The sequence below is a fragment of the Camelus bactrianus genome, chromosome 22 (assembly GCF_048773025.1).
Source record: "Camelus bactrianus isolate YW-2024 breed Bactrian camel chromosome 22, ASM4877302v1, whole genome shotgun sequence".
Classification (NCBI taxonomy): Eukaryota; Metazoa; Chordata; class Mammalia; order Artiodactyla; family Camelidae; genus Camelus; species Camelus bactrianus.
Window position 1 is genome coordinate 27,475,298 of NC_133560.1, and position 14,298 is coordinate 27,489,595.

The 14,298-nt window shown below is 47.4% G+C and overlaps 1 protein-coding gene across 1 annotated transcript in view; it reads left to right on the forward strand.

Annotated features, from left to right (window-relative positions):
• Positions 1–14,298, forward strand: part of C3 (complement C3) — a 30,342-nt gene that overhangs the window by 3,808 nt on the left and 12,236 nt on the right. The window contains exons 6-21 of the mRNA XM_010966781.3: positions 53–135; positions 220–310; positions 487–589; positions 704–842; positions 1,108–1,223; positions 1,327–1,473; positions 1,821–2,030; positions 2,162–2,368; positions 3,506–3,664; positions 3,997–4,126; positions 4,392–4,463; positions 4,662–4,859; positions 8,125–8,233; positions 8,506–8,591; positions 11,594–11,736; positions 11,830–12,042. Coding sequence (XP_010965083.2) covers positions 53–135; positions 220–310; positions 487–589; positions 704–842; positions 1,108–1,223; positions 1,327–1,473; positions 1,821–2,030; positions 2,162–2,368; positions 3,506–3,664; positions 3,997–4,126; positions 4,392–4,463; positions 4,662–4,859; positions 8,125–8,233; positions 8,506–8,591; positions 11,594–11,736; positions 11,830–12,042 — 2,206 coding nt within the window. The remainder of the gene's footprint in view (positions 1–52; positions 136–219; positions 311–486; positions 590–703; positions 843–1,107; positions 1,224–1,326; positions 1,474–1,820; positions 2,031–2,161; positions 2,369–3,505; positions 3,665–3,996; positions 4,127–4,391; positions 4,464–4,661; positions 4,860–8,124; positions 8,234–8,505; positions 8,592–11,593; positions 11,737–11,829; positions 12,043–14,298) is intronic.

Sequence of the window (14,298 nt, forward strand, 5' to 3'; positions counted from 1 at the left end):
GAGGTGAGGGGCTGCTGGGTGTGGCCAGATCACTAGTCCATCTTCCCCACAGCATGGGACAGTGGAAGATCCAAGCCCACTATGAAAATTCCCCGCAGCAGATCTTCTCAGCTGAGTTTGAAGTGAAGGAATACGGTAAGAGGAGGGAGGAGCCTTGGGGGGGGGGAGCGTAACGCTAACCCCACACTGACCCTGCACTGACACCATCTGTCCCGCCAGTCCTGCCCAGTTTTGAAGTCCAAGTGGAACCAGCAGAGAAATTCTACTACATCGATGACCCAAACGGCCTGGAGGTCACCATCACTGCCAGGTGAGGGGCTGGGGGAGGACCAAGGGAGAGGCAAGGTGATGGGGACAGGTGCGGGACCAGGTGAGAAGTTGGTGAGGACCAGGGGAAGTGCGGGGCTCAGCCACTGCCGATGGAAGTTTGGGGGAAAGTCTCATCTTTTCAGCAGGGGAGAATCTGAGACTCTCCCCACCTCACAGGTTCTTGTATGGGAAGAATGTGGATGGAACAGCTTTCGTCATCTTTGGGATCCAGGATGGTGAACAGAGGATTTCATTGGCCAAGTCCCTTACCCGTATTTTGGTACCTACCAGAGGACCCCACTGAGTCTCCTCCACCCTGAACACCCTTCCTCTCCCCCATGGAGCACCCCCATCTGAGCCCTCCTCCTCTCTGAGCCCTCGTTTTCTCCCCCAGATCGAGGATGGTACTGGGGAGGCCACACTGAGTCAAAAGGTCTTGCTGGACGGGGTACAGGCCCCCCGAGCCGACGCCGTTGCCAACATCCTGGTGGGGAAGTCCATATACGTGTCCGTCACGGTCATCCTGCACTCGGGTGAGGCCCCGGACTGAGGGAGGGGGCCCAGCTTGAAGAGGGGGTCCAGTCTGACAGGGGAGGTCCAGTCTGGGGCACAAAACCCAGTCTGAGGGGGGAGCCTCAATCTGAGGGAGGACATTTAGAATGAAAGCGGGATCCGACTTATGGGGGAGACCCAGTCTGAGGAGAGAGATCCAGTGTGCAGGCGCGGTCCAATCTGAGCGGGGAAGCCTGGTCCTGAGTGGTGGCCCAGGAGCCTGCCCTCACGGCTGGGCCCCCTCAGGCAGTGACATGGTGGAGGCGGAGCGCACCGGGATCCCCATCGTGACCTCCCCCTACCAGATCCACTTCACCAAGACACCCAAGTTCTTCAAGCCCGCCATGCCCTTTGACCTCATGGTGAGACCCAGGGCGGGGCTGCGCCCCTCCCCCGAGCCGCTCCTGAGCCCCACCCCGCCTCTGGGTCCACCTGAACCCCCTCCACCTGCCCCTGCACCCGCAGGTGTTCGTGACAAACCCCGACGGCTCCCCGGCCCGCCACATCCCAGTGGTGACCCAGGGCTCCAACGTGCAGTCCTTGACCCAGGATGACGGTGTCGCCAAACTGAGCATCAACACACAGAACAGCCGGCAGCCCCTGACCATCACCGTGCGTCTGGGCCAGCCTCGGGGCCCCACGCCGGGGGACGGGGGGCTTTATATTGTAGAGGGCTCCTTTTATTTGTATAAAGGGATTTGCCATCCAGAGAGGGATGTGTGCATTTGCACCGAAGGGCTGTCCTCCACACAGCCGGGCCCTCCCTCCACTCAGATGTCCTCTAAGGACCTTGTGACGGCCCTGGACTCACCTGGGTCATCCTGTCTCCTCCGCATCCCCTCGGGATCCTTAACCTAACCCCATCTGCTAAGTCCCTCTTGCCACGTTAAACACCATATTCCCAGTTCCCAGGGATGTGGACTTGGGGGGCCAGCATGCATCCATCTTTCCCTGCCCAGGTACGCACTAAGAAGGAGGGTATCCCAGAGGCGCGACAGGCGACCAGGACCATGCAGGCCCTTCCCTACAGCACCCAGGGCAACTCCAACAACTACCTGCACCTCTCTGTGCCCCGTGTGGAGCTAAAGCCGGGAGAGACACTCAATGTCAACTTCCACCTGCGAACGGACCCCAAAGAGCAAGCCAAAATCCGCTATTACACCTACCTGGTCTGTGGCTTCCTGGAACCCCGAGTCCCTCTTCCTCACTTTGGCGCCACCTCCAGGAGCCTTCCCCCATCCTGGATCCCCTCCATCTTTCCTCTCACCTTCCCGACCCTTATGCCGACCTGTCCTTTCAGATAATGAACAAGGGGAAGTTGTTGAAGGTGGGGCGCCAAGTGCGAGAGCCTGGCCAGGACCTGGTGGTAATGCCCCTGACCATCACTGAGGACTTCATCCCTTCCTTCCGCCTGGTGGCCTATTACACGCTGATCACCACCAGTGGCCAGAGGGAGGTGGTGGCCGATTCCGTGTGGGTGGATGTCAAGGACACGTGTGTGGGCACGGTAAGCTCCCCTGCATCTCTCTGTGCCCATGTGGGGACTCTCCGCCTGGCCATCGCTTTCCCCGTCTTGCGTCTCTGGCTCTGCCTCTCTAGAACTTTCTGGCTCCATTCCTCTCCCCTGTTTGCAGGGTGCCCACCTCCTCCTCCTTTTCCATCTTGTTCTTTCTTCCCTCTCTTTTCAGTCTCAGCGGCTCTTTTTTTCCCTTCCGGTTTTATGGAGGTGTAACGGACATGCAGTGCTGTGTGTACGTTTAAGGTATACAGCATAATGATTTGACTTGCATACATCATGAAATGATCACCACAAGTCTAGTGAACAACCCTAATCTTAAAGAGATACAAAATTAAAGAATTAGAAAAAAAATTTTTCTTTGCAGTGAGAACAGAGGATTTACTCAAGGGACTTTCATATCTAACACGCAGCAGTGTTAACTATGCTTGTTATGTTGTACACGCATCCCTGGTGCTTACGTACCTTACAGCCGGAAGTCTGTGCCTTTGGACCACCTTCCTTCAGTCCCCCCCCCCCTCCAAATCTCTGGTAACCACAAATCTGATCTCTGTTTCTATGAGCCTGTTTGGAAGTATAATCGACCCACAGCACTATGTTAGCCTCTGATACACAACATGGCGACTAGTATTTCCATATGTTTCAAAATGTTCACCAGGGGCAGGGTGTAGCTCAAGTGGCAGAGCGCATGCCTAGCGTGCGTGACGTCCTGGGTTCAACCCCCAGTGCCTCCTCTAAAGATAGATCAATAAACCTAATTAACTCCCCCCTAAAAAGACGTTAGAAAACAAAACAAAATCCCTCACGTCTAAGTGTTCACCAGGGTAAGTCAGTCACCACGTGTCACCACGTGTCACCATGCATGCAGGTACTGGGCAGCTGTTGCCTGTGTTCCCCACGTTGTGCACCGCATCCCCGCGACTCATTTATTTTGTAACTGGAATCTTTATACGCAGTATCTTTTTTGCTCCTGGTTTTCTCTCTTTTCTTGACTCTCTGCCTGATGCGGGTTCTGCCTGCATCTCCCCTCCCTGTCCAGTCCGGGGCCTCCTCTGTCCTCTGCTGCCCGAGGGCGGGGCCTCCTCGCGGGGCTGACTTCTCCCTCCCACCCTTCCGACCTCCCCGCAGCTGGTGGTGAAAGGTGGTGATAAGGAGGAGAAGCAGCATCGACCTGGACAACAGATGACCCTCAAGATAGAGGGCAACCGGGGGGCCCGAGTGGGGCTGGTGGCCGTGGACAAGGGTGTGTTCGTGCTGAATAAGAAGAACAAACTGACCCAGAGGAAGGTACGGAGATGGCATTGGGTTGAGGTGGGAATGGGGCTGGGGAGAGCAAATGGGTTTAAGCAAGAGTTGAACGTAGAAGTCGGAGTGGATGTAGACACTGGGATGGGTTGAAGTTGAGTTGACGATGAGAATGTGGACAAGGGTCCAAGCTGGGGATGGTGATGTGAATGGACATAGCTCTGGGTCCACCTCCGGATGGTCCACCGTGGACGGCCTGGGGACCAGGATGACGATGGAGGTGGGGTTGGATGGATGTGTTGGCACGCTGGTGGAGGCACTGCTGGCCTGGCCTCACCCCACCCTGAGACCGGACTCCCCGTTCCACTGCACAGATCTGGGACACAGTGGAGAAGGCAGACATTGGCTGCACGCCAGGCAGTGGAAAGGACTATGCTGGCGTCTTCACAGATGCAGGGCTGGCCCTCAAAACCGACAAAGGCCTCCAGACCCCTGAAAGGGCAGGTGAGGATGCAGCCAGTGGTAGGTTCGGGGAGCGGGGTGGGCCTCCACCTACTGGATGCTGATAGCAGGTTAAGAGCAGGGGTCTGGGATCGGGAATATTCAAGTCCTGCCTCCACCACCATCTAGCAAATCACTTCTTTCTGAGCCTCAGTTTCTCCATCTGTCAAGTGGGAGCAATAACACTCCAACCTCACGGGCTACAGTGAGGAAACCAAGGACACAGAGGAGGTGCCTAACCCATCTCGTTCCTGGTCCCCCTTCTCAGATCTTGAGTGCCCGAAACCGGCCACCCGCCGCCGCCGTTCCGTGCAGCTCATGGAGAAGAGGGCGGACAAAGGTGGGCACCCTCCGCGGGCCTTTGCCCACCTCCCCACACCCCAGAACCCGCCCAGATGGGACCCCAGCCAAAGGCGGGGGGGAGGAGATCCTGGCGGTGGGGAAGCTCTCCCTGGGGTCTGTCCTGAGTTCCTCCTGCTTCGAGGCCAGGACTGAGGGCATGCGGGGGGCGGCGGGGGGGGGCTCTGTCCTCCCACAGCGGGTCAGTACCCCAGGGAGCTGCGCAAGTGCTGTGTAGACGGCATGCGGGACAACCCCATGAGGTTCCCGTGCCGGCGCCGGGCCCAGTTCATCCTGCAAGGCGCCGCCTGCGTGAAGGCCTTCCTGGACTGCTGCGAGTACATCACCCAGCTGCGGCAGAAGCTCAGGCGCGACCAGCCCCTGGGGCTGGCCCGGAGTAAGTCTCACCCGGGAGGAGGCGGCCCCCGGCCGAGGTGCCTGCCCAAGGGGGAAGGAGGGCCTGTCTGAGGGGGAAGCAGGGAGGATGAAGCCCCTGTCGGAGGGGTAAGAAAGCCCTCAGATAGAGAGCGAGGTGGTTCAGGTCTGAGGGAAGGAGAAGGAATTAGTCTAATGGGGAAGAAGATTCCTTGCCTGCCTGGGAGGATCACCCTGGCCCATTCCCATCACTCTGAAGTTTGACAACGCCAGCGCCCAGGACATCCGTGGTCTGAGGGGGGTGACATTCCAGATGACGGGGCAGGCCGCACAAGTTGCCAGTGGCAAGACTGGCATGTGTTCCTAAGCATGCCTTTACCAAAGAAACAAATTCATGTTGCCTTCCAAAGAGAGGTGTCCAACTTCTGCCTACCAACAAGATTCACTCACTCATTCATTCATTCATTGTGTTCCAGAAACATTCACACACTTGAAACTTTCCATCTCAGACCAAGTTAAGTTTGAAGCAAAGCCAAGAGAAATTTCTCTTATCAGAAGCCCAACTAAAGCAAAACCAAAATTGTCTCCATATGATTGCAACTTATAACTACGCCTCCACTTATAAAACTGACAAGGGCCCTCACTGTCATCTTCTGAAAGGCAGAGAAGCCCTGGGTGGCCTGATCCCTCCTTTTCTGAAGCATCTTTTAATCCGTCCTAATTAGGGAAAGACTTCTCACAGGAGGGGCTTTGTTGAAACAACATTTGGATGTTGCACCCCAGGCAGCTCGGTATCTTTTGCGAGGATCACCTTGGCAAAACCCCAGTCCATTTTAACCCGTCCAAATTTCTCTTTTTAATGATTTTTATGGTGAGCTGTCATGTCTCTGGGGATGGTTCTATAAGCCATTGGAACGTTTCTTTCGTGTGTCCTGTCATTTTCACAGGGGATTGGGACTTGCGTGGATCAAATTGGGTTCCAAGGGCAGAGTCAAGTGTCAGTGACTTGACACTTGAAACTGATGGAAATTACATTATCAATTACAAGATAAAAAGTGATGAAAATACTCTTGCTTAAAAGCCACAGAAGACGGGGACACTTCCTCAGTGGCAGGCTGGCAGAGCAAAGCAAAAAAAAATCCTCATTTTTTTTTTCTTTAAATAGTCTTAAACTTTACAGAAAAACTGGAAATGAAATCTAAAAAACTTTTTTCCTCCTGAACCATTTGCCCCAACACCCCTAGATAGTTTGGTGGGGATTTTCTAGAAACAAAGATACAGGGAGACCTCAGAGATATTGTGGGTTCTGTTCAGACCATGGCAACACTGTGAGTCATATGAACTTTTTGGTTTCCCACTGCATAGAAAAGTCATATTTACACTATGCTATAGTCTGTTAAGTGTGCAATTGTGTGATGTCTTAAAAATGTACATACCTTATTCTAAAATACTTTATTGCTAAAAAAAAAAAAAAAGTGTTAACCATCATCTTACAATGCAGGGTTGACATAAAACTTTGATTGAAAAAAAAAAAATCGCAGTATCTGCAAAGCTCAACCGAAGCACGCCTGTATTCTCCCACAAAACCTCAGTGCAGCCATCAGAATTAGGACACTAACACTGATTCATCACCACCAAGTCCTCCAACACCATTCAAACTTCACCAGGTTTTTGTTTGTTTGTTTTTTCTTGGTTTTGCTGGGTTTTCTTTTTGTTTCTGGCGCTTTATAGGAAAAGGGACCCTGTCCGGACTCTCATGCTGCATTTCTGGTTGGGTCCCTTCAGCATCCTTTGGATCTTTCCGACCCCTATCAGCTGTTCTTTCTGTGACTTTCACACCCTCGACGTCTCTGAAGTACACAGGCCAGATATTTTGTAGATTGTCCCACTCTCTGGGTCTGCCTGATGCTTCTTCATGATCCTATTCAAGTTTTGAGCTTTTGGCAGGACCATCACTGAAGAGATACCATGTCCTTCTCTGTCCTTTGTCTCAGGAGCCACGTGGTACTGATTTGATCCATTAGTGGTGTTGTGAAAACCCTGATCACTTGATTAAGGCAGTGTCTGCCAGATTTCTCCATTGTAAATTTCCTCTTTATTGCTTTCTAGTTTTGTTTTTCTTTAACTTTGTAACTATCCAATCATAGCAAAATTTAAGTCAAGAGAGATTTTCCCCAAAATCAACATTCACTTAACCTTTAAGAAAACAGGTATGGACTCTTTATATGGTAACACATGATTTTTGTACACAACTGTATTTTTTTTTCTTTTCTTTTGTTTTCTTTCTTTTTTTTTTCTTTGCTTACAACCACATCTCAAAGGCAGCCATTGCCAATGTGGTCAAATCTTTCTAAATTCCTTTAGCTAGAAAGCTAGCAATCCCTCCAGCCGCCCAAAGACTCAAGATTCCCAACACGTGTGAGCAAAACAGTCTACCCTCAGTCTTTTGGCAAATTATAACTACACGTGCTGCTCTCTGCTCCAGGCGCCCAAGACTTTATTTTGCAAAGAGGAAATTTAGACAAAACTTCTGATTTACTGGGGAAATGGTTGACACATAGTTTTTTTTTTTTTTTTTTTTTTTTAGCATTGTGTCATTTCTTTAGCCAACAGGAAGTGAGACAGAGAGCTGATTAAAAGTTAGTACCCCAAAGGCACTTTGATGGATTATTCCAGAATATGTGTGGATTTGGGCAACTGTGGAATTCCATCTGCTTTGTTGTTAGGCAGACCCAGAGTCAAATTATAATCTGTTCATCATTTTTTCAGGGAAATCCAGCCAGGGTTGGACCCTACTCCAACCCAACTTCACGTACTTGCTGACAGTGTCAAGGTGGCTTGTAAAGGCCACCACCTCTTCGCAATTTCCATCAAGTCTGTGGCATCTCTGAACTCACCCCATTGCTTTCAGGGTGTACTCAACCATCAGGCTCAGTGGGCGCAGTGCTTGGAGACCGCGATGTTTCAGAGGCTCATGCAAATTGCTTTCACTCCCTTGAAAAATCAGAGAAGGGAAACATGAATATAATACAGCCTGGATTATTTTCACCTTTATACCAACACAGCTGTAAAATAGGATTGTTAATATTTTTTATGGAGGAAAGAACCCCCCACACACACACACCTCAGGGGCAAACAGACCTGGGATCCCCCAAAGCGCTGCTGTGGCCACGGGCGTGCTGCTGCTAGGAATCCTTCCAGGGGATTGCAGAGATAAACCTCTAAAAGGGAATAGCGGGGAACGTGGGTCTGTTCTAAACTGGGACTGTCCCCCCGCCCCCTTGCAGGTGACCTGGAAGATGAAATAATCCCAGAGGAGGACATCATTTCCCGAAGCCAGTTCCCCGAGAGCTGGCTGTGGACCATTGAGGAGCTTAAAGAACAGGAGAAAAATGGGTAAGGCTGGGATGCCCCTGCTCCACCCCACCCTCAGCTCCTGTCATCACCCCAGGGTGGGCCTTTAGTTTGCATGCACTTCCATCCCTCCTCTTCTGGAATCACGGTGGAACCCCACAACCCAGCCCAGTAAATCGAGAGTTGGGCTACCTACACGTGCCCATCCCAGCCCCTTCCAACCCTTCTTTTAGGACCCCTCCATGACAGCTCTCCCCCTCCACCCTGCTAGATGTCTTCTCCTAATGCCCCGCTCCCCCTCCTCCCCCATCCAGAATCTCCACGAAGCTCATGTACGTGTTTTTAAAAGACTCCATCACCACTTGGGAGATTCTGGCTGTGAGCCTATCAGACAAGAAAGGTAAGAGAAGATGGCAACCCCATCCTCAGGAGGCCGGGACCCCAGACCCCTTGGGCATTTACTCATTCCATCCCAACAGACCCTCTATTTCTTGGTGGCTCCCACTCTTCCCCGTGGAGAGGCATTAGAGTCTAGAATGTGATTAACACGGTGCTCTTTGTAAACAGATTTTATTTGTAGTGCAGTTTTCATTTCAGAGCAGAATTGAGAGGAAGGTGCAGAGATTTCCCATATACCCCCTTCCCCACCACACACACAGCCTCCCTCGCTATCAACATCCTGCACCCACAGAGTGCATTTGTTACAATCGATGAACCTACATGGATACATTGTTATCACTGCAAGTTCATAGCTGGCCTTAGGCTTCACTCCTGGGTGTTGTACATGTTGTGGGTCTGAACAAATGTATAATGACATATACCCATCGTCCAAGCATCATACAGAAAAATTGGCAACAACAAAAACTTTTCAGGGGGTGATGTCGCCATGATAGTGGGGAAAGCAATGAAGAAAAAAAAAGAGGAAGCGGGATGAAAGGAGTGATTGAAACATAGGTGGTTAGATTGTGAAACATGACAAAAAAGGTGTGTATGTCCCTACCCACATTGCCCCCCCATCTCCCTCCACCACCACTGCCCCCACCAAGGGCTGGGTGTGAAACCCTGAGGAGAAGGAGCCGTAGCCAAAGACGGATGGTTTGCAGCAGGGCTGGGGGTGAGTAAAGAGAGCGAGGCACTGACTTTGAGTGCAAAATTAAGTAGGTGCCAAAAGACTCAGTCATCAAGATAATTCATATTTTCATGCATTAGTTTTTTAAATTAAAATGAATGCAAGAGAAATTTGTGATTTACAAAATATCCAAATTTTGTTTTATTTTATTTATTTTTTATTGAGGTATAGTTGATTTACAATGTGTTCATTTTGGGTGTACAGCATAGTGATTCAGCTATACATATATTTATTGTTTTTCATTACAGGTTTTTACAAGGTATTGAATATAGTTCCCTGTACTATATAGTAGGACTTTGTTGTTTATCTCTTCTGTATATAATAGCTTGTATCTGCTAAAATAACCAAATTTTAAATAGACACCAGCGCCGTGCCAAGCCATATTGGCATTTGAGGCAAGAGGAAAAATGTGTGTCCCACATGCCTGTTTTCAAAGATTAATTTTTCTTCCCAGAGCATTAAGGTAGTTGAAAAAATACTGAAACATTAAAAGGTAGGTGTATTAAAACTCACATTAAGTGTGTTTTATTTACACCAAACCCAGAATTTAATATACTATAATTTTGTTTAGTTATAATTTATCATAAATTATACTTTATTATAATTTTACTTTCCTGGCTTCAAGATTCTCAAAATCTGCTTCTTTGCTTGTCTTGTTTTTGATAGTACCAGTGACCACAGCAGACACCCCGAGGGTGATGAGAAATAAGGATTTTGTTCAAGTCTCTGATTATTTTTTTGCCATTGAAGAATAAGAAAGAAAAATGATCAAATCTTAATAGATTTCTTAGTGCAACATTATTATGAATGTGATAGTCCAATGCTGCTTAAAAAAAAAAAAAAAACCAGAAAGAGAAACTGTAAAAAATGGAAGGTTTTTATAGAAAGAAAGGTGGGACAAACAAGTCAACAGCAAGAGAAAAATCTCCTCATTGGAGGAAAGCAGCAGTTCGGGTGAGATAGTTTCTCATTGGTTGAGCTGCAGTGTTTCCATTGGCTGGGCTTGTTGCTGGGCAGAAAGAAAAATTTCCTTCCTCCTAAATCAGTTGCATTTCCTGATGGGGAGTGCAAGGTGCATCTCCTCTGGTTGGGGTCTGTAACTGATGCCTCTTCCTGTTAAGATCTGTAATTGACAGCTTCCTGTTCGCAGGTAATTGACAGGTGGTAGGGCATCAGCACTCCCTCTACAGGCCTTCCCTAAGCCAGTTTTATTTGAGATTTTCTTTTATTAATTTTTACAAGTAGATCAGTGCTGTTGATTGGAAATATAATGCCATCTGTGTATGTCATTTAAAATTTTCTGATAGCCCCATAACAAAGGAGTAGATGACGTCGATTTTAATAACCCATTTCATTTAATCCAAATATATCCAAAATATTATTTCAATTTTATAAAATTTTGCAAAACCACTACCACATAACAATGTTACAATAATAAATCTATTCATATTTAAGGATAACCTATCAGTGTCTCAAAATTTTGAATGACATATTTTGTTTTTATTTGTACTAAGCCTTCAAAATCTGCCACATATTTTATACTTACAGCACGTCTCAATTAGGATGCTAGCTTTTTTTTCTTCAATTAAGTATAGCTCTCTGTGCTACACTAGGACACTGTTGTTCATCTAGGATGCTAGATTTTCACTTTTGATCTGTATTTTAGGACTCATAAAATTTACAGTTGAGAAGGTAGACTGGCCCACCAAGTTGTTCTAAACGTACTTTAAGAAGTTTCCTAATCACTGAATCAAGCATCCTTTTTTAAATTGAGATATAATTCACATATCATGCAAGCCACCCTTTGAGGTGTACAATTCAGTGGTTTTTAGTATATTCACAATTTTTAAAGTTTCAATCTGAGTTAATAAAATGAACTAAAAGCAGGAATCCAGTTCTCACTCGAGCTAGCCACATTTCAAGTGCCCAGTGACCACTTGGGGCTACCATTTTGGAGGGCGCAGATACAGACCCTTCAGTCATGCTCGCCTTCTTTCCTCCTGTGCATCTATCTATGAGTAAAATTACAAAGAAAATAGGAATCACTAAATCGTGGCAGCATCCTGCCACCACCACCATCTGTAAGTTATCACCATTAATGATGTTTCGTCTACAGGCTTCTGCAAAGACAGGCTGGGCTTGGGATGCCTCCCGTGGTCAGGGATAAGCACCGAGACATTGGCAGGGACAGGAACCTGGACCTGAACTTGGATCCAGTCCTCTCTGCCCACGCTCTACCCCTCATACTCCGTGTTCTGTTTCCACCCGGGCAGGGATCTGCGTGGCTGAGCCCTATGAGGTTACAGTGATGCAGGATTTCTTCATCGACCTGCGCCTGCCCTACTCTGTCGTGCGCAACGAGCAGGTGGAGATCCGGGCAGTCCTCTACAACTACCGGGAGGCCGAAGATCTCAAGGTGGGTCCCTGGTGCAACAGAGGCATGAAGAGGGGCTTGCAGGGGAGGAGCCGTGGCACATTCCCCTCACCTGATACTCTCTCTGCCCGGCAGGTGAGGGTGGAATTGCTCTACAATCCAGCCTTCTGCAGCCTGGCCACCGCCAAGAAGCGCCACCAGCAGACTCTAGTCATCCCAGCCAAATCCTCGGTGGCCGTGCCTTATGTCATTGTGCCCCTGAAGATCGGCCTCCAGGAGGTGGAGGTCAAGGCCGCCGTGTACAACCGCTTCATCAGTGATGGTGTCAAGAAGACTCTGAAGGTCGTGGTGAGTCCTCAGGGTACCTGCTGCCCCTTGTCCTTCGGGGAAGGCCCCTGTTCTCCCTGTGCTATCAGCCCAGGTTGGAGACCCAGGCTGAGAACACAGCACACACCTTAGGAAATTTGAGGGTCCTAGAAATTTGGAAGCAGGTCTGGGATTTGGGTGAGACAAGTGAAGCTTTCTCCTTGGGCATGGAATTTTAGGAGGCACCCAAAAGCTCAGTAACAAAGATCAATAATACTTTTTCATTAAAATATATTTTAATGTCAAGTATGACTTTTTTTAGTTCCCTGTGCTATATAGTAGGACCTTGTTTTTTATCTCAAATATGACATTTTGCAATACATTTCAGTAGGAGTTTTCTTTTGACTTTAAAGATCTTGGGAAAACATTTCACAGAACAAATGTTATAAAGCAATAATATACAATGCAGGAACATGGGAAACTTTTCTGTTTTTACCTACGAGTCTTACCCTCGAAATATACATTAACAGTTCTGTTTCTATTGAACATTTTCCAATATAATCAGAGATAAAATCATCCATAAAAACAAGACTATTTCATCATCTTTTATTAATATTTTAAAGCAAAATGTGAGATCGCAAACAAGATAAAATATTTTAAGACAGTATTTTAAGAAATCAAAATTAATGCCAAAACCACCACAATGAACAAAATATCAAAATTTTAGAGACAGGACCTGCCAGTGTCAGTCCAAGCCACACTGGAGCCTGAAGCAAAAGAAAAATGAGTTGCCCTGTAGATGGGTCTGTGTGCATTTTTTAATAGTTAATTTTCTCCCAAAATGTTACAGTAGTTGAAAAATCATGGAAATATTGAAAACCAAATGTATTAGAACTGACAGTGATTTTACATTGAAATCTTTCATTTATACCCAAACCGAAATTTATTATAATTTTTCTTTTCTGGCTTTAATGGAAGCAAACTCATATGTTTTTCAACTACCTTAATGTTCTGGAACAAAAATTAACCATTAAAGAATTACAAAAAAGTATATATTTAGGGGCACACATTTTTCTCCTGCATTGGGTTTCAGTATGGCTGAGCTTGGGCACTGGCGGAAAGAAAACCAGCAGTGTGCTGGAGGCTGCATTGCCCAGCTCCCAGGAACCCGCATGCCCGCCACCTCCAAATTCCGTCCTCGCTGCCGCTCTTGGCTTGAAATCCAGCATGGCGGGGATATTTACACCAAGGCAACTGACAGCACTGCGGCTCAGGAGCTTATCTTCCTTGAAAGCTGGATGTTACACATTTGCCAACGCACCATTGGGGGAAACTCAGTCTGCAAAGGAAAATCTGGGAATTACTACCAGGTGAAAGGCGACTGGATTTTAAGAAGGCAAACACAGACACTGTCCACTACGGAGGTTTATTTGTAAACACATGAGAGCTCGAGTTGGGTTTTTTGTGTTTTCGGGGTTTTTTTTTTTTTTTGGTTTTGTTTGATTGTTTTGGTTGGGGGTAGTAATTAGGTTTATTTATTTATTTTATTTAATTTTTAATGGAGGTACTGGGGATGGAACCCAGAATCTTGCGAACACTAAGCACATACTCTACGACTGAGCTATACCCTCCCCACTTGAGTTGGGCTTTGATCCTAATTAAAATAACCCCTATTTTAATTGAGCATTTACTATGTGCCAGGCAGTGTTGAGTACTTACGCACATTCTTTCATTTAGTTTTTCTTTATTACCTATTCTTATTTACTTATTTTATACTTTTGTTTTACTTTTAAGTTAAATCATTTGTTTTATTTTAAAATTTTTATTTTTCTCTTATTTAATCCATTGAAGGTCACTGGGTTAAAAACAGACTCTGGAGCCAGACTACCAGATTCAAACCCTAGTTCTGTCCTACTAGCTGTGTGACCTCGGGCAAGTTGCTTCACTTCTCTGTTCCCCAGTTCCTCCATCTTTAAAATGGGAGTGTTAATCGTAGTACCCACCCCATTGGGTTATTGTGAAGATTAAATGAACTAACCCCAGTAAAGAAAGGTCCTAGGCACATAAGAAAATTTCTGAAGGTCTTGTTATTTCATTATTAACTTATAATTTTATTATTCATTTGCACAACAATGGTTATAAGGTAGATGTTTACATTACCTCCCTATCAGGAAGGATGCTGAGGCACAGACAGGGTGAGTAACTGACTTCCAGTCACACAGCTAAGACCAGGTGGACGGCATCACACATATGCCACAGTGATTCCCAGAACAGTGCCCTGCTGACCGGCTCTCTGTC